Source organism: Malus sylvestris, chromosome 11, assembly GCF_916048215.2.
Source record: "Malus sylvestris chromosome 11, drMalSylv7.2, whole genome shotgun sequence".
Classification (NCBI taxonomy): domain Eukaryota; kingdom Viridiplantae; phylum Streptophyta; class Magnoliopsida; order Rosales; family Rosaceae; genus Malus; species Malus sylvestris.
Genome location: NC_062270.1, coordinates 37,387,381 through 37,412,452, shown reverse-complemented (window position 1 = coordinate 37,412,452; position 25,072 = coordinate 37,387,381). Strand labels below are relative to the sequence as shown.

The window sequence follows — 25,072 nt, the reverse complement described above, 5'->3', positions numbered from 1 at the left end:
TGACTTAGGCCTATAAATAGGAGGTAAGGCCATTTGGCCAAACCATCCAAGAGTTGTAAGCAATTGTAAAGTTCTCTTAAGTTTCAATACAAAGCTTCCTTTCTCCCATCTTCTAAGTGATCTTAGCATTCTCCAAGCTATCTTAGCTTTCTTTGTGATTCGATCCGGGGAAGCGAGGCTTCAAAGGCTTACTTAGCTTGTTCATCGAGGTATTCAAGTCTAAGTGCCGCACGGGCGGAAGGCTTAAAGAGTCATCCCGTGACACTAGGAAGGTCAAAGCATGTTGGCCGTCACCAAGAGATGACGTAACCATAAGGGTAAATGATGTGAAAAAGTGAATAAATTAAAACTAAACTAGAACTAATTAAAATTAAACTATGAAGGAGTGCGCAGTCGTGGGAATTTCTGCACGCGAGATCTTAGTTCAAACGATACACAAAATGCGTAAGTCGTTGGAGTTCAAAGCATCAACAAGATAGCAAACAGTAAAAATATATTGGTGAAGATTATTGATGACCTCAGAATTTTATTGTACAACAATGGTGAAGTATCAATTTCATTGTTATGAAGAATGTATAACTAAATCAACACTAGAAGCAGTGGCTATCAGCTTGTCATCACTGGCAGAAGCACTTTTGTACATGTGCAGAAAAGTGCTTGCAGCGGTAGACGCTTTCAATCTTTAGCCTTTCTTCCTTCTGCCTGAAGAGTGCTTGTCTATACTCGCTATCCAAAAAAATTAGCCCGCTAATCAATCCGTTGAAGATTGAACATCACCATATCCTCCAGCGCTAACCGAAAAGCAGTCTTGGGAAGACACTCGAGATTTTGTATTGCAAGATGAGCTTTCTCTTTCGCTAATTCTTGTGCTTGTTCAATCCCCCCACAAGCCTTAACCAATGCAATGGCTTCGTCGAGGGAACCAGTCTCGCTGAATTCTGATTCAATTATGTCTCTTAGTTTTGGTTCTTTCTTCAAAGCAAATATAACCGGGGCTGTCAGGTTTCCTTTGGCAAGGTCAGTTCCAGCAGGCTTCCCCAGCTGCTCCGCCGACTGTGTGAAATCCAATATGTCATCAACAACTTGGAAGGACAGCCCAAGATTCTTGCCATAGTCGTACATTTTCTCCATTACATAGTTGTCAACCCCACTAAAAATGGCAGCTCCTTTGGTACTTGCAGCGATTAAGGAGGCTGTTTTGTAGTAGCTCTTAAGCAAGTACTCCTCAAGTTCGACGTCACAATCAAACAAGCTAGATGCCTGCTTTATTTCACCACTTGCAAAATCTTTGATAACCTGCCATAGCGCTAACAGAATTACGTCTAAATTAAAGGTTGCAACTTGCAAGTATGTAAAAGAATGCAACCTCTTTCTAATTTTTTGGTTCTTCAACTTTTGAGTTTGAAAGTGTCTTTTAGAAAGAAGATTCGATTCATGATGGCTTCGAGAGTATAAATATGACACAACTTACCTGGCTGATGAGCTTGATGACCTGAATGTTTTCTAGATTTGCAAGATACCATGATGACTGTGCAAACATGAAGTCCCCAGCAAGCACTGCCACTCTTGTACCGAACATTTGATGAACAGTTTCCTTCCCTGCAAATTGGGTTCAAATTCAATGGAATCAGATTGAAAGGGGACAGAAAATAAAACAAAGAAATGAAACAATAATAATAAATTTGGGTAACGTGGTAATCGCTTAGTATTAGTCTATTAGAGAACACTGCCGCTCAATGTAACACAACTTACTGGCAATGCTTTCTAGATAATCTCTGCCCTCAGCCAATGCATACATTTCAAGCATTTATAACAACGAGGAATGTCAGGTCTAGATTTAACGTCCATTCCGTTTTCTGATAATGTTATCAAGTTCATTCAGACTACATATACTTAAAGGACATATACTGTAGTAGCTGAAATTTGGGCCAAAAATTAGGAAGGTGATATATTTTGACACAGAGACATCTCTATAATTTTACACGTGACATGCATAAGAAGATAATAATGGCTACCTCGTCGCATGTCACTTTCATCCAAAACATCATCATGTATCAAGCTTGCTGTATGGATCATTTCGATGATCTCTGCCAATCGCCGATGCTCTTTGGTAAGTTCCCTGAACATGGAAGTTTAGAGAGAAGTTATAATCTGTTAACCTCATACAATACAGCGGTTTAAGAACATTGAATGAAACTCACTTCAATCCAACTAGTTCTGCTGTTGCTCTGGACACTAGAAACACCAATGCGGGTCTCATCCTCTTCCCACCGGCACCAAAGATCTGCTCAGCAGCTGACATTAAGACGGGGTTTTCTGCACCAACAATCTAAAACAGCATATTATCACAAAGTATCCTTTTTCTCTTCAAGTAGGTATAACAGAAAATAAGGGCCTGTAACTAGTCCCCCTGACACTATGTACAGTAATCTAATTTTCCATAAATCATCAAGCACGTAATTTTTTTATCGTACAGTAACACTTAACCAGAAGGAGTAATGAGATGAAATATTGCATTAGCATGGTTGATTTTCCTAACACTTGCCAAGTAAACTATAATTATTATATTAGCAAATCGTATAAAGCTATATGATATTAAAAATAACGTCCATAACTTTAAACCTGGTCAGTCTACCTCAACAAAAATCTAGTCGACAAACATTTTTGGTACGACAAGGGTGCCATAACTCGACAGTGAGAGAAAGAAATAAGTTGACATTTCTAGCAAAGGATGATTGATAAGAATTTTTCACAGTACAGCAAGTTCAAGATTGGAAAAGTGTTCCAAGAATGCAGGTCACTCAAACTAACGAATATAACACCATCATGCCAGACTGCCACATAAATTTCTTCCTTTGCAATCGACAACATTTGGAATGAAGGAAAGGATGATAATTTCAAAAAGACAGAGAAAATTTGTAGATGGGATAAGGTAAACAAGAAAGAACAGGGTAAAGAATTATGTTGCCTACCCCAACAGTTGGAGTAAGGCCTTCTGACCTCTGCCATTGGACATGTATGCTCAACTATAACTGATAAGTGATCAAATGGATAACAGCCATATCTACATAGAACGGGAAGACATGGACAAAATAAGTGAACAAGGATGCTATTCATTCGTAAGGCCAAACAATAAATGGGAAAGGCAAAATAACGTACAAACAAGCATAACACTTCCACTTATCAGTACATTTATCATAACGATTCCAGCTTTAACAAGGTCCTATCGATCTTTAAAAGAGCTATCTGTATTGATGTCAAAACAACCAAAAGGTTCCAAATTGCCAGCTTCTAAACTAAGCACATCGCCACACCAGAAAACACATCCACACACGTATTCTCGTTTGTCAGTGCAGTACTGATTTTCACATCGAAGCATTGCAAACTTTATTTTCAAAAGGGCTTAACGGGAAAACATAGTAACTGATAGAATCTCATCAAGCAGAAAATGATTGTTTAAAACTAAGCTCAGCTAGGCCCCGGCACGAACAAATGATTAGATACTGTAACAACATTCTACACCATAAACTTCCTAATAACTAAAATTATCACACAGCACCAGGAAATCCAAAAGGAGTACTTACAGACTGAAGATTTTGATTTAATGTGAGGAGGTCATCAGCAACAATTTCAAACAAATTTGTCAGCGAAACCGGCTTTCTGGATTCTTTCTTTAAATTTAAAACCTGTGGAAGACCTTCAGGCGCACCTGTAATTCAAGCATTTGATAGAAATAACTCATATGGTATTCAAATAAATTCTAGTAATTAAAAGCTCAAACTTGAAACAAAAAGTTCTGTTGTCTTACCATTCAGCAGAGCATTATCTGCCTTCTTTGGTATTGGAGTCTCAGCTGTTGTCATTGAAGAAACTCCACACCGAATTCGATTCCGACGAGCTCCATAACCTCTACAACTGCCCTTGGGATTCGCCTTCGAGTAATTCCTCACCGAATAACGGTCCAACAAAGCATTGGAAGAACACCCACAAGCCACAAAATCCATCACAGCTCTCGCATCAAGAGTGTGGCATGTCATTGACATCATTCTAACCAAAACCCAGAAGCCAAAATCACCAAAGCTCAATAACCCAGAAACAAAATCACCAAAGCTCAAAAACGCAGAATGGAAAATCACCAAAATTTTCTCAGAAACCAAACACCAGCAAGAAAATAGTCATTAAAACAGCTGTGGGTAATGAAGAAAACTCTGTAAAAACAATCAAATGGGGCCACTGGGAATGGAAAGCTTCCGTTTTAACATGAGGCACAAGTTGGAATAGCAATTGAGTGGATCCAAGAAGCCCACGCATACGTATAAATATATAGAGAGACAGAGAGAGTTCTCTTTGCACCTCCTTATCAGTTGGGAGAGAGTGAGAAAGATGAGTGACCCTAAGAAAAAGAGTTGGCCTTTGTGTCCTCGCAATTTTTCAAGTTTGTTGGTGAAATAAGAGCCAGAAAACCAATTTCCCTCTAAACGACTGGCGGTAATGGATAATGGATATTACACCTATCAAAGAATTTCTCTTGTGAATGTTGCCTGATTTTTTATTTTTTTTTCTCTTTAGCAATTATTATATTACACTATTACACAAATATTAACTAAAATAATTGTTCTTTTGTGCATATGTAGATACGGTTTAGGTCAGTTGCGTAGTGTATTATACTTATCTGATAGTATCAAAGTTTGAATTCTCGTATTCGTATGTTAGAGCAATTTAGAATAGGTAGTAAATTTATGCTCGTTAGGTCAGTTACATAGATTAATGTACTTGTCTGCTAATAACAATCATGAATTATCGTCTTGTCAAATAAAATATATAGTAAATTTACCGAGTTATCTTATATTTATCCGGCCTCGTATAAGATCCAATGAGAGGTCCAAAGAGACCACATGGCATAATACGGGAAAAAATATATCATGTAATCCACTTAGCAATCACATTAACATGATAGTTGTGCAAATATCGTTTCTTAGGAAAGAGGACATTGAGGCCCGAAAATAAAAGAAACATAGTTGTGCAAGTATCATTTTATTACACGTTTTATATGTAAAATAATTAATACAGTAATGTGCAAAGTTCAACGGCTGAATATTCACTTTTGTATTCAATAACAAAAAGAAAACAATAGCGAGCTAATTAGAGGTTTTAGAATGATAACAATACCTTTATACTTGCTTTTGGGTCGAATAAGAACACCCAAAGGTAAATAGATAATAATATATATATATATATAAGTGCTCAAGTGTAAACTAGTTACAGAGAGCTTAAGGGGAGGGATCCCCATTTTTTTTTAAAAATGGAGATTAGGTGTGGGGTCCACTTCACATCTAATTTCAACGATCCGAACCGTCTATTTTGTTAGTCTTGATTCATAGATCATCCTTAGAAAATATTAGCTAAATTGGAAATGTTTAAGACATCTAATTGGTTCAAGGAAATGAACGAATACTTTGTTATATAAAAAAATATGAAATTTGATATTAATAATTAAATAGGCAAATGGTTTCGGATTGAATTGAATTTTTGCAAGGATGATCTATGAATCGAGACTAACAAAATAGACGGTTCGGATCGTTGAAATTAGATGTGAAGTGGGCCCCACACCTAATCCCCATTTTTTTCAAAAAATGGGGATCCCTCCCCTTAAGCTCTCTGAACTAGTTAATAACTTAATAAGGTGTAGAAATGCTAAGGAGACTCTCTCAAAAGTGAGATTTTTTGTAGAGTCTCTGCCACCTTATGTTTTTTGAAAAATGTTTTGTAATGTTGGCACCGAAATTGACGTTAAAATGTGAGGTATCAGAGAATCAATGGAGAATCCTACTTTGAGAGAGTCTCCTTAGAATTTTTCAAGGTTCTAATTACTCATTTGGGTTTACTTCACAAAGTAATCTCATGATCTAAACAGTCTATTTTTTAAGTCATTATTGGCGCAAACAATCGTTTAGACCTTTAATTATTATTGTGAATTTTTCATTGAACTAACTTCTAATTTTAATAAATTTTTGTAAAGATGATCTTTCGATGATAAATTAAAAACAATAATCATTTTAAATTACAAGAAATATCATGAGCTGAATTGAAATTAACGGCTTACGTCGTATTAAGTTATTAACTAGTTACCGCTTAAGCCAACAAAAAGCAAGACAGGAAATTAATGGACCGCATCTTTTCCTGTACTGACATCAGCTCACTTGATGCACATTTCATGGTCTTGTTTTCAATCAAAAAATTAGGTGTGAGTCTTTATTGATTGGTTGGAAGGAAATTGTGAGTCTTTATTTATCTACTGCAGTCCGTGATGTCTTTCAGCTACTATTTTAATAAATGAATCATAAGTTTCAACAACTAAATGTGGCAGAGGAAGGTAGCATCAAATGGTTGTATAGGAATCATGTGTAATTTTTGTACTCACTACCTATTAAAGTTGCATTTGTTTGATTTTATAAGATCAAATTTCGGTCCTTTATGTGGTTATTCCTACAGTATTTATATAGAAGTTTCACTTTCATCTGTGCAGTTATGCTTTGCATAGAATAGATCGACCTAGTTCTCGTTTCTTGTTTTGATGCACTTGTTTTATATATTGACACACAAGGAAGGACGCGATGGGAAGGAACCAACCCCAGCCTCTATTGGGCCGATCATTCCGCTGGCATCTTGCATATGTAAATTTGAAATTTTGCGAGACATTTGTTTACTAATTGTTGTAATACAAAGATAATAGAGAAAATTGTAGAAATTGTCTTTCAACTTTAATCTAATTGAAGCAATAATCCCTCGTTAATCTCTTAACTTATCAAAACGTGTAGTTATGGTCTTTTAAGTCAACTTTTTTCAGAACTTCCGTCAAAATGAATCGTGTTGGAAGAATCATTACTACAATTGGATTAAAGTTGAGGGCTGCTATTACTCCAATTGACTTAAAGTTTCTCATTTGGTTTTCCTTGTTTGCCCTTGATTTATCCTCGCATGTGTGGCACGTCACTCATTTTGACTAAAGTTCTAACGGATTTGATAAAAATGACCATAGTTGCATGTTTTGATGAGTTAAGGGACAAATGGTCATGATTTTTTAGTCGAGAGATCAGTGCTCCAATTGAATTAAAGTCAATGAACTATTGTTACAATTTTCTCAAGATATAACATGCAAGTTTCTTCACAGGAACTAGCACGTTTGAGACGCTTATAAGGTGTTTCACATACGTACAATTCCAATTTATTTTCACATCCTCATTCATGTACTAATTTGTCATATAAATTGAGTTTAATCCATATATTTGTTCTTGAATCGCAACAATTACTTAACTACAAATCTAAAGTCTTATTAAAAATCTATCCATTTGAGGTAATGTGAAAATTTGACATCCCCGGTAGCACATTAAAAGCTAAAATTCTAACGATCCCATGCACTTTCTTTTACTGAGGACTATGCATAGATGCAGTCACCATAACCTGCAAATCAATACAAAAATAAATAAATAAATAAATAAAATACCACACAAATTAAATGAGTGACTTTCTTCATGAAAAAAAATGTTACTTACTTGGATCAGTCACGACAATGAGAGCAGAGCCTCTAAAGTCACAATTCCACTGGTTCTTTCCCTTGGATTGGTAATACATGTTCATGGCTATGGAGGCACGGTTCATGAGATTATCCGGCGACGAGCACGGGCATCCCTTTCGAAGAATCTGGCAATCTACGTGCGCGCACGCGTAATTTAGATTCGATAAGAGCGTTGCTTGGTCGGACGAAGGTCTGGCCACACACCAAGTTTTCTGCATTTGAGTAACAGAACGAGAAAAGTTATCAGTTTAAAGTGCGTTGTTGTAGGTTTGTATTTGAAGTTACATGTTTCATTTTTTTAGTAACTTTTGATATATTAATTACCTGTCCATTTACCATGAGCAAAGTTTCTGCAAAGACAACAGTAAATTTGAAATTAGAGGTTCAGAACTGAGATAAGTACAGTGCATATAAGTTAATGCCAGTCAGTACAACTTATTTGTCCAAAAAAAAAAAGGACATCACAACTTAAAATGTCAGTTGTAAAGTGTTAATTAAGCAATAACTCGCATGAAATTTAGCACAATGCTATAATCCAAGTGCAAGAAAACCCAAAATGATAAAAAATATAGCGCTCTAAACTCCAAAGTACATAAAATTTTGGTTGTTACATCTTAGTTATTGTATCTTTGACGAAATCTAACTCAGTTTTTCACAAGAAGTACCTGAAGTGAAGGACAATAGCAGGAGCAGGAGCAGAACAGAGAGAGCTGCTTTAGCCATTGAGAGCTGTCAGAAAGAAGAAAGAAGGAAGTTGAAATATTTTGTCTGCTGAGGGTGGAATGGAATTAGAGAGAGAATGGTAGGATTTTTAAAGTGGGAGAAAAGGGCAAAGTGTAACGGCTATATTAAGTGAGCCGTTTGAGAATTCTATTGGAAAGTTGGAAAAATTGGAGCTTTTGAGAACAACATCCACGTGGAGGGAGGGAGCCTGACTGACTTTGCGTCTCCCTTACATCATCAGCCACCTCCGATTCAACTTCTAGTTATCGGAGTCAGTGCCCAACTGACTGATCGCTTCACATTCCGATGATTCATACTTTTTTAAGGGAGCATTTTTGTCCATCATCATTTAGTGTGGTATATATTTACCATCCTATTTATTATCGTTAGATGAATTTGAATTTCGAGATTCGTGTAATGAATAAGCACAAATCTTAAAATTCAAATTTATCTAATGCCTAACGGTGATAAATAAGATGGTAAAAGTATATACCATACTAAATGATGATGAGCAAAAATACACTCTTATTTTAATACTATTAATGGGGGAGTTTCTCTAACCTATATCGGTTATGTTTGTAGCATTGAAGTGAAATCCATGTTAATTGGTCAAATTTACAATCCTAACTTTTGAGTTACGATGACTTTCTTGGCTACTTTAGTGTATCGAGTACTTCATATATTTCAATCGTTAAATTTTCATTTAAAAATATAAAAATTAAGATTTAATTTGTTTTGTTAGTTGTGTAACCAATAAATTAAGGCTCGACGTTTATCATGATCTCTAGTTCTAATAAAACAATGATATGTGTAAGTTTCTAACGTATGACGTTATATTATTAGATCGAGACCTCACGTGACTATGAATTTGTTCCATATCTACAGTTTGGATGGAAAACAGGTTTTCCAGAAACCAAAAATTGAAAGCATGTTTCTCTCAAGCAATTTGCAGTCCCAAATGGCTCCAATTTCCCACTCCCACCAGGAACTGCATTCCCAAACCCAGAATTGGATTCCCGACTGGAATTTCAAACCCAAATGTTCTCATTTGCCAAACCCCCATTCACTTCCCCCCTCACAAGAACATCAAATCTCAGACCCCTTTTGCAGTAAATGCTTCCTCAGCTTCAGGTGAATAACTCCCACTTAGCTTCCTCATTTCTTGTTTCAATTATCTGCAGGATTTAATTTTAATTTCTTCTGAGTGAAGTGAAAAAAGTTTTGCTATGTTAATGTTCATTTGAAATTTCAGTTGCCGTGGTAAATTATCTGCGGAGAAATTTACTTTCTTTCTGTTAAAATCCCAATTGGGCTTTGGGGTGTTACCCCAGCAGTAACTTAGAACAAGATATGTATCTAGAATTGTTCATCAGGCGATTAGTGTGACTGCAGAAAGCAAGCTCTGGTAAAATCTTGTAAATGTATGTGGTCAAATTTTTTGATATGGTTAATGTTGTTGAATTGAGTTGGAGGAGAAGAAAGCAATCAAATTTCTGGTCAGAGAGTGAGTATATTTCCGAAAGTCGGTGACTTTAGTGGATTATGTGATTGTATTGCTTAAAATGAAACAAAAATACTTGGTGAAGTTGTAGAATTTGATACTGGTTTCAGAACTTTGAAAACATGGAGACAATCTGATAAAGATTTAACCTTATAGACACATTGAACTCCAGTTGTAAGAATGTGAAAGAATGCTACTAGACTTGAGAGCGGTTTCGCTTTCTGAAATTCCTAATGGCCAGGACTTATGTTGGGGTATAGAACATAGAACACAGTTTTCATCATCAGGGTGATTAATCTGATGTGTTATGGTTTTTCGTTGAAGACTGAGAAGATAGAACACAATTTTCATCATCACCATGAAACAGATCTAGCTGGTTCAATATAAAATCTGTTATCAGTGGTATCGTAATCACGAGAATGCATTGAGTTTTTGTGTTCAAGATTTACTATGCTGTTCCATTTCAATCACTCATTATATTCTCCTTTGATTGCATTCATAACAAAACCTGATGTACTTTTCTATATAAACAAAGCTGCAGTTGGAAATGCAGAATACATAGAGGAACCTGCCACCAAAGAGAAATTTCAAACATCTTTGAGTTTACCGGGTTGTTCGAGTTCATTGGCGTTGCTTGGAACTGGTCAGTTGCTTCAAATCACATATAGCAAAGTGCATTCACTTTAAGAAAATAAAGATTTCTCTGTGTTTCCTTTTGATACAAATAATTGCGTGATGCATGTAACAAATAACCTCAATGTTGGCAATGGTTGTAGGATACAGGGAAAAGGTCTTTGCAATCATTGGTGTAAAAGTCTATGCTGCAGGACTATATGTGAACCAGTCCGTCTTAAATAGTTTGAATGCTTGGAAAGGAAGATCAGCTGCTGAGATTCAAGAGGATTCATCCTTGTTCAACTCTATTTTTCTATGTAATAATCATAAAAATTATGCATCTTCCTTGCCACACACACTCGCACATAAAGAGGATGCTAACGTTACTTTTCCTAATTGCAGCTCCTTCGGAGAAATCGATACAGATTGTTCTGGTTAGAGATGTTGATGGGAAAACTTTTTGGGACGCCTTGAATGATGCCATCTCTCCAAGAATCAAATCACCAACCCCTGTTGATGAATCCGCACTGTCCACATTCCGTAGCATCTTTCAAGGGCAACCTCTTAAGAAAGGAACTTTCATATTTTTTACTTGGCCAGACACTTCCAAAATGCTTGTAAGTTCGAATTTACTGGTTTCTTATGCAAGCTAACTAGGGCAGGCTTTTGGGAGTTCTATGTTTCCCTGAATTATTTCTCTCGGACTTCCTCTAACACGCATTCTGATGCTAGTTTGTGTTTGCAAATCTAAACCAACATAGTTATGTTATGCTTCTTCAATGTGAATTTTTTCTGTCCATGCAATCTTATCAAATGAGATTTATTGTAAGTGAGCAAGGGTCGCTGTATCTCCATCGGCACCCGGATGCAGTGTTAAATGAGCAAGGGGGCCGTAGAAACTTCTTTTCGAACGACTCCACTCAAAGTTGTTTGGGAGCATATGCTCCTATCAACTTTACACGGGACACACAAAAGAAGTACTTTGATCCTATTAGACGGGGGAGGGTGAAGAAGCTAGGACAGAAGGATAGAGTTCAAGAGAGCAAAATGCGTTTAGGAACGTGGAATATAGGAACCTTAACGGGAAAATCTATGGAAGTAGTGGAAGTTATGGTGAGGAGAAGGATAAATATTATGTGCCTACAAGAAACTAAGTGGGTTGGTAGTAAGGCAAAGGATCTAGAAAACTCAGGGTTTAAACTTTGGTATTCGGGCACAAATAGAACGAGAAACGGTGTTGGCATCATCGTGGACAAGACCTTGACACAAGATGTTGTAGATGTCAAGAGGGTAGGAGATAGAATCATGGCAATCAAGATTGTAATAGGACAAGAACTTATCAATGTGATTAGTGCGTACGCACCTCAAGTAGGGTTGGATACGAGTTCGAAGGAGAAATTTTGGGAAGACCTTGGAGACTTGGTGCAAGGAATTGCTCAGACGGAGAAGTTATTTATAGGAGGAGATTTAAATGGACACGTGGGCAGGGAGACAGGCAACTATGGAGGTTTTCATGGTGGCCATGGTTTTGGGGAGAGAAACGAGGATGGGGAAGCTATCTTGGATTTTGCAATGGCATATGATCTCTTCTTAGCCAACACCTTCTTTAAGAAGAGAGAAGAACATGTGATCACCTACAAGAGTGGGTCGTCAAAAACACAAATAGATTTTCTTCTAATGAGGAAAGGGGATCGTATAACTTGTAAGGATTGCAAAGTTATACCAGGAGAGAGCGTGGCTAATCAACATCGCTTGTTGGTGATGGATGTACATATCAAAAGAGTGAGACAAAAGAACAAGACTTGGAAGTGCCCAAGGACTAGATGGTGGAATCTAAAAGAAGAAAAACAAGCCATTTTCAAAGAGAAGGTAATCACCCAATGTGTGTGGGATAGAGAGGGGGAAGCTAGCCAAATGTGGGATTCCATGGCTAGTTGTATCCGAAAAGTAGCAAAAGAGGTATTAGGAGAGTCCAAGGGCTTTGCCCCACACCAAAAGGAATCTTGGTGGTGGAATGAGGAGGTACAAACAAAGGTGAAGGCTAAAAAGGAATGTTGTAAAGCCTTATACAAGGAGAGGACCGATGAAAATGGTGAAAGGTATAGAAAAGCGAAGCAAGAGGCGAAGAAAGCTGTCAGAGAAGCTAAGTTAGCGGCTTACGACGATATGTATAAACGACTAGATACCAAAGAAGGAGAGTTGGATATCTATAAACTAGCTAGAGCAAGGGAAAAGAAGACAAGGGACCTAAACCAAGTGAGGTGCATCAAGGATGAGGATGGAAAGGTTCTTGCTACAGAGAACGCGGTTAAAGACAGATGGAGAGGTTATTTTCATAATCTTTTCAATGAAGGACATGAAAGGAGTGCTTCTTTAGGGGAGTTGAGTAACTCAGAAGAGTGTAGAAACTACTCTTTTTATCGTCGAATCCGGAAGGAAGAAATGGTTGTAGCTTTGAAGAAGATGAAGCATAGAAAAGCAATAGGCCCAGACGATATACCAATCGAAGTGTGGAAAGTTTTGGGAGAGACAGGTATAACATGGCTCACTGACCTTTTCAATAGGATTTTGAAAACGAAGAAGATGCCAAATGAGTGGCGAACGAGCACTTTGGTGCCTATCTACAAGAATAAGGGCGACGTACAAAATTGCATGAACTATAGGGGTATTAAGTTAATGAGTCATACAATGAAGCTCTGGGAGAGAGTCATTGAGCATAGATTGAGGCAAGAGACACGGGTTTCGGACAACCAATTCGGGTTCATGCCAGGGCGCTCAACCATGGAGGCAATCTATCTCTTACGAAGATTGATGGAAAGATATAGAGATGGGAAAAAGGATTTACACATGGTCTTTATAGATTTGGAAAAAGCGTATGATAGGGTCCCAAGAGACATTCTTTGGAGGATTTTAGAGAAGAAAGGAGTACGAGTAGCATATATCCAAGCTATAAAGGATATGTATGAAGGAGCAAAGACTGCCGTAAGAACTCATGAAGGACAAACCGAAAGCTTTCCCATAACTGTAGGATTACATCAAGGCTCATCCTTAAGTCCTTACCTTTTTGCGTTGGTAATGGATGAGTTAACAGGACATATTCAAGATGATATTCCTTGGTGTATGCTTTTCGCAGACGATATAGTGTTGATAGATGAAACTCAGGAAGGGGTAAATGCAAAGCTTAACCTTTGGAGAGAAGTGTTGGAATCTAAAGGTCTTCGCCTAAGCCGATCAAAGACAGAATATATGGAGTGCAAGTTCAGTGCAAATGGAGGCCAAAACGAGTTAGGGGTGAGGATCGGAGATCAAGAAATACCAAAGAGCGACCGTTTTCGTTACCTAGGATCTATCTTGCAAAAGAACGGAGAATTAGATGGAGATCTCAACCATAGAATACAAGCTGGATGGATGAAGTGGAAGAGTGCATCTGGTGTGTTGTGTGACCGCCGTATGCCACTGAAGCTCAAGGGAAAATTTTATAGGACGGCAATAAGGCCGGCGATGCTGTATGGCACAGAATGTTGGGCGGTGAAGCATCAACACGTACACAAAATGGGTGTAGCGGAGATGAGGATGCTTCGTTGGATGTGTGGGCACACGAGAAAGGATAAGATTAGGAATGAGGATATCCGGGGTAAAGTAGGAGTAGCCGAAATTGAAGGAAAGATGAGAGAAAATCGGTTACGGTGGTTTGGACATGTGCAAAGAAGGCCTACTGACGCTCCGATTAGAAGATGCGACTATGGGACAGAGGTTCAGGGCCGAAGGGGTAGAGGAAGACCTAGGAAAACTTTGGAAGAGACTCTAAGAAAAGACTTAGAGTACTTGGATCTAACGAAGGACATGACACAGGACCGAGCACAATGGCGTTCTAAGATTCATATAGCCGATCCTACTCAGTGACTTGGATTTTCCAAGTCTCCAACCGAGAAGTTTTCCTCACTCGGAAAATTAAGGGAACACTACCCCAACCTACATGCTCCACTCAGAAAGCTTCAACATACAAGCTTCAACAAAAGAAAATTCAAAGAACTTAGCGAAGAAGGCTTTGGTGTATTTAACACAATACGTTGAAATGAAGGAAAACTTATTTATTGATATCCCCGATAAGCTACAAATATGTACATATACATGAGTCAAAATAAACAAACAAGATGGAGCCTTCACAAAGGTTGCTTAGGAGAAGTCTCAGCAGTCGGTAGAGCCCCAGAAAGAGAAGGCATCGAAGGGGGATCATTCGGAGCCTCAGTACTGGACAGAACCCTAGAAGGAGGAGGCATCAGAGGTTGATCATTTGGAGCTTCATTACGCGGTACAGCCCCAGAAGACGAAGGCAATAAATGCCTTTGGAACAAACCCACAAATCTCTGATGATCAAGTAAAACCTGACCATCAGTTTCCTTCATCTGGTCAAGCTTCCTCTTCATGTTTGTAGCATAGTCATGTGCGAGCCGGTGCAACTGTTTATTCTCATGCTTGAGCCCTCTAATCTCCTGTTTGAGACTCATCACTTCGGCCGCCAATGATTCAACTTGGCGGGTTCGAGCAAATAGGCGTTGGGCCATATTAGACATAGAACCTGCACACTGAACACTGAGAGTCAGCGAATCCTTAACAGCTAACTCATCAGACCGTTTGGAAAGTAGTCTGTTATCTTTGGGAGTGAGAAGGTTCCTGGCCACCACCGCAGCAGTCATATCATTCTTCATCACGGAATCCCCAACGGTAAGAGGACCAGTAGGGGAGACGAAGGATGGGCGCCATATGTTGTCTGGAGAAGGCGGGGCTGCCTCTTCAACAAGGTTCAAGTCAAAACGACGGTCGGAGGGGCCAGACATTTTCAAAGGTGTTGAAGAGAGAAGAAGTCGGACAAATCAAGATCTTAGAAGTGCAAGAATGGAGCTTCTACTGGTGGAGATTCAAGTGTGCTTTGGAACTTAATGTCAGCCCCTATAAAAAGCTGCACTCGACGGAGCTTCAGACATCGAAGAGGCGTCTGCTCAAAAATCGAAGAGGCGTTTGCTTTCTCAAAAGCTGGGCTGCTTAGAGACCACGAGGGTGATCTCATAAATCGAAGAGGTGTTTGCTTTCTCAAAAGTTGGGCTGCTCAAAGACCATGAAAGCCGATCTCAGAAATCGAAGAGGCGTTCGCTTTCTCAAAAGCTGGGCTCCTCAGAGACCACGAGGGCCGATCTCAGAAATCGAAGAGGCACCTACTTTTCCAGCCTTGTCAGCACCTGTCACACGCGCACTTAGCTTTGCGGAAATTATGGGTATTCTGTCGAAGACTTCTAAGGAAGTAGAAAACACATGAATCTTACTGTCCAATCACCCACTTCCCACACGCAACAATAGCTTATGGGTACCACAGATAACTTTGCCAAAGTTCTCTGCCCAAGTTGAGCACGTGAAGCTTGCAGCTCCCACTACATCGCTCTGACCAAGAAGGGTAAAAGAATAGCAAAGAAACAGCACTAACAAAGTTTAGACCCATAAATTTTGAAGGTCTAGCTACCATATTATTACCCACAAGGGTAAAGGAACAGTACCACTGCTGGATAATTGGAAAGTCCCTGTGTGTCAACCTCTGTGCCTCGTGGCAAGGTAGACTAGCAAACATGCCCAACCTTTACTCACATTCGAGAAAACACTCCCAATAAGATTGCTTGCTCCAAAATCGAAGAGGCACCGTCCTCCGAATCTCGAGAGCCAGACTCCCAACATGACTACTTTCTCAAAAATCGAAGAGAGGGTAAAGGAACAGTACCATTGCTGGATAATTGGAAAGTCCCTGTGTGTCAACCTCTGTGCTTCGTGGCAAGGTAGACTAGCAAACATGCCCAACCTTTACTCACATTCGAGAAAACACTTCCAACAAGATTGCTTGCTCCAAAATCGAAGAGGCACCGCCCTCCGAATCTCGAGAGCCAGACTCCCAACATGATTACTTTCTCAAAAATCGAAGAGACACTGCTCCCCGAATCTCGAGAGCCAGACCCCCAGCATGATTGCTTTCTCAAAAATCGAAGAGGCATCGTTCTCCGAATCAATCGAAGAGGCGCTCGCTTTCTCAAAAGCTGGGCTGCTCAGAGATCACGAGGGCCGATCTCAGAAATCGAAGAGGCACCTACTTTTCTAGCCTTGTCAGCACCTGTCACACGCACACTCAGCTTTGCAGAAATTATGGGCATTCTGTCGAAGACTTCTGGTGAAGTCGAAAGCACATGAATCTTACTGTTCAATCACCCACTTCCCACACGCAACAATAGCTCATGGGTACCACAGATAACTTTGCCAAAGTCTCTGCCAAAGTTGAGCACGTGAAGCTTGCAGCTCCCACTACATCGCTCTGACCAAGAAAGGTAAAAGAATAGCAAAGAAACAGCACTAACAAAGTTTAGACACATAAATTTTGAAGGTCTAGCTACCATATTATTACCCACAAGGGTAAAGGAACAGTACCACTGCTGGATAATTGGAAAGTCCCTGTGTGTCAACCTCTGTGCCTCATGGCAAGGTAGACTAGCAAACATGCCCAACCTTTACTCACATCCGAGAAAACACTCCCAACAAGATTGCTTACTAAAAAATCGAAGAGGCACCGCCCTCCGAATCTCGAGAGCCAGACTCCCAACATGATTACTTTCTCAAAAATCGAAGAGACACTGCTCCCCGAATCTCGAGAGCCAGACCCCCAGCATGATTGCTTTCTCAAAAATCGAAGAAGCATCGTTCTCTGAATCTTGAGAGCCAGATACCACATACCACTTTTTCAAAGTGCGCTGACAGAGTTAAAACTTGTGAAGCTGGCAGCTCCCACTACCGTGCTATGACCAAGCAGGGTAAAGGAATAGCATTAATACTTGTTGTTAGGGAGACTCCTATATATGTCGACCTCTATCCCCAACGGACAGGCAGACCTGCAAAAATGCTTAACCCTTCCTCATATCTGAGAGGGCACTCCCAACGAAGCCTTTCGAAATATTCAGCTTTCTTTCCCCCCGATAATACCTCTGCAAACAAGCTATACTAGAGCAAGAATATCTCATATCATCAGGGTTAAAAGCAAGAGTATCCCATATCATGCTTTTTCCCTGTCTTTTCCTTTGGCCTTGTTTTTACCTGCAAGACAAGGAGAAAGAGAGCAATCAGTCAGCACTTGAAATCAAGCTCCCAACCAGGAACTGACTGCCTGGAACCCCTTACCTGATTACTTACCTGGCATTGCTCTCGAGTACTCATCTTCAACATCTTATGTTTCCAGGGAAGATACCGCATCTGCTTGAGGAACAGATAGGGCAAGTGCGAAGGATACAAGGAAGCATGTGGAGACAAGCGTAACAACACACGTGCCTATACATTCATTACTCTGTCAAAAGCAAAAGTATCCCATATCAGCAGGGTCGAACGTACTCTAGATTTGATGGACTTGTTTTGACCCTCAAATTCTTCAGTCGGCCTTATACTCTGGAGGAAACCAGAAAACCCTTCAGCTCAGTTCAAGAATAAGCCTGTGGAAAGTTACTTCTTCAAAAGCAAAAGTATCCCATATCATCTCTTCTCATTTTTCTTCTCTTTATCCTTCATGCTGCTGCAAGATGGGGAGAAGGTGAACAATCAGCCGGAGCTCTGATTGCTTACCTTGTCTGTCACCTCTTTCAGCAGATCCCCTAGCTCGGCGACTTGGGGGACTTCTACTACATGGTTTGTATCGCGCTTGACCAAGCCTGAAACTACAAGTAAGCTTCAAGTGAAATTGATACATTACCTTGTGCATCTCCACCAGTTAAAGATACCACCCCTGGATGGAGGAAGAGTACTTCCAGAGAAGCTGCCACATCTACCTATGAGACAGATAAGGCAAGTCAAGATGATACCACACTCCGATACTTAGAAGTTTCGTGATTACGAGATCATTCTCCCACAATATTTCCTAATGTCATTTGTACTAAATCATTCACTTGTACTCACTAAAGGAGAGCTTAAACCTATGTACTTGTGTAAACCCTTCACAATTAATGAGAACTCTTCTATTCCGTGGACGTAGCCAATCTGGGTGAACCACGTACATCTTGTGTTTGCTTTCCTATCTCTATCCATTTATATACTTATCCACACTAATGACCGGAGCAATCTAGCGAAGATCACAAAAAGCGACCGTTTTCGCTACCTAGGATCTATCTTGCAAGAGAACGGAGAATTAGATGGAGATCTCAACTATAGAATACGAGCTGGATGGATGAAGTGTAAGAGTGCATCCGGCGTGTTGTGTGACCGTCGTAGGCCACTGAAGCTCAAGGGAAAATTTTATAGGACGGCAATAAGGCCAGCGATGTTGTATGGCACAGAATGTTGGGCGGTGAAACATCAACACGTACACAAAATGGGTGTAGCGGAGATGAGGATGCTTCGTGGGATGTGTGGGCACACGAGAAAGGATAAGATTGAGAATGAGGATATCCGAGGTAAAGTAGGAGTAGCCGAAATTGAAGGAAAGATGAGAGAAAATCGGTTCCGGTGATTTGGACATGTGCAAAGAAGGCCGACTGACGCTCCGGTTCGAAGATGTGACTACGGGACAGAGGTTCAGGGCCGAAGGGGTAGAGGAAGACCTAGGAAAACTTTGGAAGAGACTCTAAGAAAAGGCTTAGAGTACTTGGATCTAACGGAGGGCATGACACAAAACCGAGCGCAATGGCGTTCTAGGATTCATATAGCCGACCCCACTTAGTGGGAAAAGGCTTTGTTGTTGTTGTTGTTGTTGTTGTTGTATTTAGGTCTCTATCTCGTCTGATGGGCTTCCGTCTGGAGTGGATGCTGAAATTAAATCAGAAAATGTGGCTTTTGCTCTTTTTGATGTATTCGTTGGAGATACTCCTGTTTCTTTCTCCTTGAAAGCTTCAGTTGTGAAAGGACTGGAATCAATCCTCAAGTAGATGCTACGAGTAAGCTTTTTCATTTTCTCTATTAGCCACTTGAGCCTGCCTTTCGTTTATGTATCTATTTGTGTACCTTGAATTGGACCAGGAAGTGGTATAAATTGAAAGAAAATATATTTCTTAACCATCTTATGGTGGCTATCTTGCCGATTACTCTCCGGTTAGAATACAATCTACAACACAAATAAAATAATGCTTACAGAACAGTAAGCCATAACAGATGTCTACTTGAATTGCTCATCATTTGTGTATATATGAGAGAAATGGCGGAAGAAAGATCCAGGTACAGACATTTCAGATATAAACAGGTGTACGAGTTTAAGTGTCTTTTACAAGTTTATTATTTTTTTATCTTCTCAAGCATCTTAACAACTTCACCATGGTAGGCCTCTTTGAAGGCTTGGGTTCAAGGAAAACTAGTGCAATACTAAAAACGATGCTAATCTTGCCGACTGAACAACAACCTAAGTTACTATCAAGTACATACTCCTCCCTTCCATCCTGAACAACCGCCTTCACCCGCAACATCATTAACCAATTGATTTGCAAGTTCTGTTTTCTTTAATGTTCTTCTTCTTCTTGTTTTAATGTTCATTCTTCCCCTGAAATTACCTTATGCACTATGCACATTTGATTGGCTGAAACAAACTTTCTTGCCAAGCATCAAACCATGTATCTAATTCTAGTCTCTAACTAGTTGATAGACCTGCTCAGTGCTGAATTCTAGTATAGATTAACGAATGCTGATTTTAGGCCTAAAACACCGTCTAGGCAGGCAACATAATCAAACAAGAAGCTGCTAGCCTTCAAACCATAGGTGGCGGGGCAAGGCATGCCTTCCCGATTATCAGATTGCAAAGCTATTGAGAAACCATTGTAGGTCATTGTGATTGCAGTAGTGTAACTATCAATGTATATTCCGTAACAAAGGTTCAAACCAAATAAAACCATTAGTTGATTATGATGAGAAGGAAAGTTTGAGCCCCATCTAATGAAACTAGTGAAAATAATACCGATTTTGAATAGCAAGTGGTAGATTGTCCTAGTGATCAGGGCCTCCCTCTTCAACATAGGCATCGATAGCCATGAATTTGGAACTGATAGCGAGTGGTCGTAAATACAAACAGAAAGTTCAGCTAGAAGATATATATATATATCATTGATAATGGTTATTATAATCATGAATCATAACCACTAAAATATGTAGTAACTAATAATTAAGAAAATATATAGTACACTTCAAAATAATCATACGGTAGGGTTGAAAAGCTGCAAGCAAGCCATAGTTCTTTGGCAGTAGAGCAATGGAAGACTTTTCTGAGTGCTGAAGGTGAGAGTTTAGCATTCATCACCGCCACCACTGCTTGATCCTTCCTGCACCATAGCTCATAGCCCAGATTAACCAGCTCTGCTGTTGTTGAATCTTGGACGATGAATGTGTCTGGACATCTGAGTGAGCCATCGATGTAGCCAGTAAGATCGTAAACTCTCAGTATGTGGACGAACAGATACCTCTAGATAATATAGTTGGTGCCCTCCAGCTTCATAGGCATAAGATAGTGTATATTCGGAGCAGATCAAAAATAGGACGACGCTTCACAGATAAGCAGCAGCAGGAGTAGTGGGTTGACAATGTTGAAGAAGAATTAAGAGGAGTCGCCATTGAAACTGGAAGGGAATTAAACGTATATATGCTTACAGAAAGCGTTTAAAATGATTTTCAAACCTTATAGGAATTTAATTTAATTTTTGTTTTCATAAGAAAGCTCTAGGTACGAACATTTTAGGTATAAACAGGTGTACAAATTTATGTGTCTTTTACAAGTTTGTTATTTTTTATTTTTGATCTGCTCAAGCATCTTGACAACCTCATCCATGGTAGGCCTCTTTGAAGGCTCCGGTTCGAGGCAGATTAATGCAATACTAAAAACAGTGTTAATCTCATCGATCAAACAGCAGCCTAAGTTACTGTCAAGTACATACTCCTCCCTTCTGTCTTGAACAACTGCCTTCACCTGCGAACATCATTAACCGATTGATTTGCAGGTGGGTTTAGTCACTGATCAACAATGGCAGTAATTTTATGGCAATTCAAGTAAGAACATGGAGGATTCAGTAAAATAAGGGTTGCTATTGCTTATCGAAGTGTTGAGTTCATAACTTACCCATGTCACAAGCTTTGTTCCCTCCTCAATGAATGCTTCATCCGTAGGTTTCTTTCCGGTTAGAAGCTCTAGTAAAACCACTCCAAAACTGTAAACATCGCCTTTCACTGTTGCTCTTCCCGTATCAAAATATTCTGCAGAAAAATGGTCTGTCTTACATCAATACACAAGAAAGTAACTGAAGAGTATGCTACTGACAATATTATTGTAAATTCAAGGGTGAACTTCAACTGTACCAGGAGCTAAGTATCCGAAAGTTCCAGCTACAAGTGTCGAAACATGAGTCTTATCCGGTTCCATCAAGGTGGCCAATCCGAAATCAGACACTCGAGCCTCCATGTTTTGATCCAACAAGATGTTGCTTGATTTGATATCTCTGTGGATTATGTGAGGGATGCAATCGTGATGAAGGTACGATATTCCTCTTGCTGCACCTAGTGCTATTTTGTATCTGGTAGGCCAATCCAAAAGCATCTTGTCCGTTGATCTTCCTGCATCGTAATTTACCAGATGATCACCATAGACAAATGGAAATTTTGCATTTTTGTAAAATTTGAGTGCATATGTGCATACCATGCAGGACTGCATCCAAACTTCCATTAGGCACCAGTTCATATATGAGAAGATTATAGTTTGGAGCAGTGTAATATCCATGAAGGGTGACGATGTTGCGGTGTTTTATGTCCCCCATTGCTTCGAGCTCTCTCTCGAAGCCTCGATCTCTCTCTGGACTTCCTCTGCTCAATCTTTTCACAGCAAAGGCTGTGGAGTCATTTACTGTCAGCTTATAAACCGTCCCGTAGCCTCCGGAACCAATGATGTCCTTGTTGCTCAACTTCAGTGTCTTCTTCAAGAACACATCCGTTTTCAGAGGTTTCATTGTTGGTGCCCTGAACAAAACCATTTTCCCACCTGTATACATGCACATTACAATACATCAATCAGGATATATAGTTTATTGCTACGAATTTCATCGAAGATTACACGGAAAATGCGTCATTTTGAGCATCGTGGATGAGGGTGTCATAAAAGATACCCTCTAAGACGCGTAAAACCGAGTGTTTTCATGGAGTTTTCGAGCATACCAGAGAAGCCATCTTCATGGACCAAGTGCTTCTTCTTCCAGCGCTTATAGATGAGGACTGAAATAACAATCTTTGATATAATAAAAGCAACACAGCATATGGTTATGTAGAACGCTAAAACCAAAGCCTTTCCCATATTTTGTTCTCTGCGAATTTGATTCACAAAGAACTACACCAAGGAAATAATTTGAAGTAATGGTTAAGTAGAAGTTGGCTTTATCTGAGAAACTGTTCACAGAAACAAAGTGCTGTTGGATCATTGAAATTTTGACACAACAAGTGTTTTTATTAGGGAAAGCGACCAAAGTGCTTTTCGTCTCTCTAATGCATTCACACTTTACTAGTTTGGGGCTGCGAGTAAACAGAAGAATTTTCCTCTAACAGGATGTCATTTTGATGATACTTTACGTTAATCATGCACTGGTAATACTGTTAATAATGTGCGCAAGGGCACTTTGTATTCACATTTTACTAGTTTGAGATTCTGCATCAAGAGTAGAACTTCCGTACAACTGAAATGTCACTGTGACGAATCTCAAATTAATCATACACTATTATGTGAGAAAATTAAAATGCATGGCCATCTTTAGTCAATAGTAGAACTTTCGTACAACTAAAATGCTGTTATAACGGTATCTCAAATTAATCATATATTGTTACATGAGAAAGTTAAAATGCATGACAATCATGATTGACTTAACCTATGGCAAAAGTAGAGTGATTACTTAGACATAAATCAATTAAATTGAAGTAGATGAGGACATAAAAAGGGTGGCATGACAGCAAAGTCACCAGCAACCAAAAACCCATGAGAAAGGTGCAGCTGAATGTCAGGTAGTGTGTGCATGCATCATGTGAAATTCAAGCTGATGTGACAAATTATTCCACTCCACCTGTCCTTTGCCATTTACGTCGGTGTTCAAAATTCACAGGACTAACACAGTACAACCCTTTTTGGGAAAATAAACACAGATGTGAAGTGTGACCTGTGAAGGTCATTAGCTCGATTGATTTCATCATGCATGGTCATGAACTCATATCTCAAGGGTAGGACATACTTTTAGTGTGACGAAAATAAAGAACGGTTCACTAGAAAAACATCTTATAATTAGTTGTTTTTCTTAAGTTTTTAACCAATTGTATCATAATATTTGATGTACCGGATCATGTTTTCGACTGACTGAAATTTTTCTTTAAAAGTGAGGAGTCATAAATTTGAGGTGGTGTGATTGTCACGTCAAAAAAATTGTTTACTAATTCGATGAATGCATTGTAGGAACCATCTTTAATGAAAGTAGCAACATAATTAGCAAATTGAAAATGTTAACAACTTGCTCTTCAAATTAAAAATGCGACTTGAGTTTTTGAATTCGCCCATGTCCAACACAACTTTAAACATGATCCCGCAGATTATTTCATAGTTAAAATTCACCCGAATCCAATTCGACTTCAACTCGATCTTTTATTGAGTTGTTTTTCCCTCCCAGGCCCAACCCAACCTTAGTCAATTTCTAACCCAAATTAATACAAGAACTTATTACATCCAACCCCCTATAGACCAACATTTAATAGGATTGCTGATTGAACTTCAGATTACAAGACTTAAGTTTGTTGCTTGTTTTCATCTGGAAATGAAGTATTGTTTTTTATTTTTTTCTACACGCTTTGTTATTGTTTCGTCATTTAATTCAAACTTTACATGGTTCAAACTTCACTATTTGATTTAACTTTTAAGTGGATACCCATTTTTGAATGAATAAACTCAACTCGATGAATAATGAGTGAGCCTGCATGTTCATTATATACTGTCATATTAGATGATTATGTTACAAGTGAGAGTCATCTCAAATATCAAATAATTACATGTGATATGATAGAAGATAATATTAACTAGAAGTCTCTATCTGCTGGAGAGTTTTGAGATGAATCGATGTGTTCGCTTGTGAAGAAGAGCGAGAAGAAGGAAATTCAAACTGGTTCGGTTTTGACTTATCAGTTGGCTTATCACGGCCCTGCGAGCTGAGTGATCGTTAGAGAACGGAAAGCTTGGAAACCGGGTTGGTAAATGGTGAAGAGGATAAACCTTTGGTCAAAAGATCAACAAGCTGATTAGCTGAAGCAACACAGTCAACAACAATCTTCTTGCGAGTGACATTAATGTAATGATAATCCACTTCGACATGGCGCGTGCGTGCTTGATAGACAGGATTAGAAGCAAAAGCAAGAGCACTGATATTATCATAGCACAAAAGTGGAGGATCAAGAGAGAGGTGTAGATCTCGGAAAAGGTTTTGAAACCAAGAGAAGCAATTGAAGTATATGCAAGTTGGAAGAAAAAGAAAAGAAAAAAAGTATATGCAAGTTGACGATATTCCGCTTCGAGACACACCCACTGTTTCTTGGAGCTCCATGAGATTAAATTATCTCCAAGAAAGATGCAGTAACCACCAGTGGAGTTCCAGTCATCA

The 25,072-nt window shown here is 39.2% G+C and overlaps 4 protein-coding genes across 5 annotated transcripts; 1 reads left to right on the top strand and 3 right to left on the bottom strand.

The window, feature by feature from the left end:
- Nucleotides 1–476: 476 nt before the first annotated feature.
- LOC126590530 (solanesyl diphosphate synthase 1, chloroplastic-like) lies at nucleotides 477–4,430 on the bottom strand. Its single transcript, XM_050255976.1, has 6 exons — nucleotides 3,809–4,430; nucleotides 3,585–3,709; nucleotides 2,202–2,329; nucleotides 2,016–2,119; nucleotides 1,472–1,599; nucleotides 477–1,296 (listed from the first exon to the last, which is right to left on the bottom strand). Exons 1-6 carry the CDS (start codon nucleotides 4,044–4,046, stop codon nucleotides 748–750), a joined length of 1,272 nt encoding a protein of 423 aa, XP_050111933.1. The 5' UTR covers nucleotides 4,047–4,430; the 3' UTR covers nucleotides 477–747.
- A 2,824-nt stretch (nucleotides 4,431–7,254) lies between these two features.
- Nucleotides 7,255–8,389, bottom strand: LOC126588628 (glucan endo-1,3-beta-glucosidase). The gene is made up of 4 exons (XM_050253734.1): nucleotides 8,242–8,389; nucleotides 7,901–7,926; nucleotides 7,554–7,788; nucleotides 7,255–7,461 (listed from the first exon to the last, which is right to left on the bottom strand). Exons 1-4 carry the CDS (start codon nucleotides 8,297–8,299, stop codon nucleotides 7,436–7,438), a joined length of 345 nt encoding a protein of 114 aa, XP_050109691.1. The 5' UTR covers nucleotides 8,300–8,389; the 3' UTR covers nucleotides 7,255–7,435.
- A 717-nt stretch (nucleotides 8,390–9,106) lies between these two features.
- On the top strand, nucleotides 9,107–19,481 carry LOC126590129 (fatty-acid-binding protein 3, chloroplastic-like). 2 transcript variants are annotated; one of them, XM_050255650.1, is made up of 5 exons: nucleotides 9,108–9,430; nucleotides 10,342–10,443; nucleotides 10,577–10,732; nucleotides 10,818–11,032; nucleotides 19,193–19,481. In XM_050255650.1, exons 1-5 carry the CDS (start codon nucleotides 9,190–9,192, stop codon nucleotides 19,349–19,351), a joined length of 873 nt encoding a protein of 290 aa, XP_050111607.1. In that variant the 5' UTR covers nucleotides 9,108–9,189; the 3' UTR covers nucleotides 19,352–19,481. The 2 variants fall into 2 exon arrangements, with proteins under 2 accessions (XP_050111608.1, XP_050111607.1); XM_050255651.1 differs by lacking the exon at nucleotides 10,342–10,443 and having other exon boundaries at nucleotides 9,107–9,430.
- A 1,587-nt stretch (nucleotides 19,482–21,068) lies between these two features.
- LOC126590128 (receptor-like serine/threonine-protein kinase At1g78530) lies at nucleotides 21,069–22,837 on the bottom strand. The gene is made up of 5 exons (XM_050255649.1): nucleotides 22,605–22,837; nucleotides 22,093–22,431; nucleotides 21,756–22,010; nucleotides 21,520–21,653; nucleotides 21,069–21,369 (listed from the first exon to the last, which is right to left on the bottom strand). The coding sequence occupies exons 1-5, from the start codon at nucleotides 22,738–22,740 to the stop codon at nucleotides 21,184–21,186; spliced, it is 1,050 nt and encodes a 349-aa protein (XP_050111606.1). The 5' UTR covers nucleotides 22,741–22,837; the 3' UTR covers nucleotides 21,069–21,183.
- Between the last annotated feature and the right edge of the window lie 2,235 nt (nucleotides 22,838–25,072).

Excerpts from the sequence above, each read along its gene's own strand:
- LOC126590530 (XM_050255976.1), bottom strand. The coding sequence starts at position 4,046 with ATGATGTCAATGACATGCCACACTCTTGATGCGAGAGCTGTGATGGAT. Across the intron at positions 1,600-2,015 it reads TGAAAGTGACATGCGACGAG|GGAAGGAAACTGTTCATCAA; the intron begins GTAGCCATTATT and ends CCCAATTTGCAG. Across the intron at positions 1,297-1,471 it reads TCATCAAGCTCATCAGCCAG|GTTATCAAAGATTTTGCAAG; the intron begins GTAAGTTGTGTC and ends GCGCTATGGCAG.
- LOC126590129 (XM_050255650.1), top strand. The coding sequence starts at position 9,190 with ATGGAAAACAGGTTTTCCAGAAACCAAAAATTGAAAGCATGTTTCTCT. Across the intron at positions 9,431-10,341 it reads AAATGCTTCCTCAGCTTCAG|TTGGAAATGCAGAATACATA; the intron begins GTGAATAACTCC and ends ACAAAGCTGCAG. Across the intron at positions 10,733-10,817 it reads GTTCAACTCTATTTTTCTAT|CTCCTTCGGAGAAATCGATA; the intron begins GTAATAATCATA and ends TCCTAATTGCAG.
- LOC126590128 (XM_050255649.1), bottom strand. The coding sequence starts at position 22,740 with ATGGGAAAGGCTTTGGTTTTAGCGTTCTACATAACCATATGCTGTGTT. Across the intron at positions 21,654-21,755 it reads TTTCGGATACTTAGCTCCTG|AATATTTTGATACGGGAAGA; the intron begins GTACAGTTGAAG and ends ATTTTTCTGCAG. Across the intron at positions 21,370-21,519 it reads GAACAAAGCTTGTGACATGG|GTGAAGGCAGTTGTTCAAGA; the intron begins GTAAGTTATGAA and ends TGATGTTCGCAG.
- LOC126588628 (XM_050253734.1), bottom strand. The coding sequence starts at position 8,299 with ATGGCTAAAGCAGCTCTCTCTGTTCTGCTCCTGCTCCTGCTATTGTCC. Across the intron at positions 7,927-8,241 it reads GCTATTGTCCTTCACTTCAG|AAACTTTGCTCATGGTAAAT; the intron begins GTACTTCTTGTG and ends TTGTCTTTGCAG. Across the intron at positions 7,462-7,553 it reads CATTGTCGTGACTGATCCAA|GTTATGGTGACTGCATCTAT; the intron begins GTAAGTAACATT and ends ATTGATTTGCAG.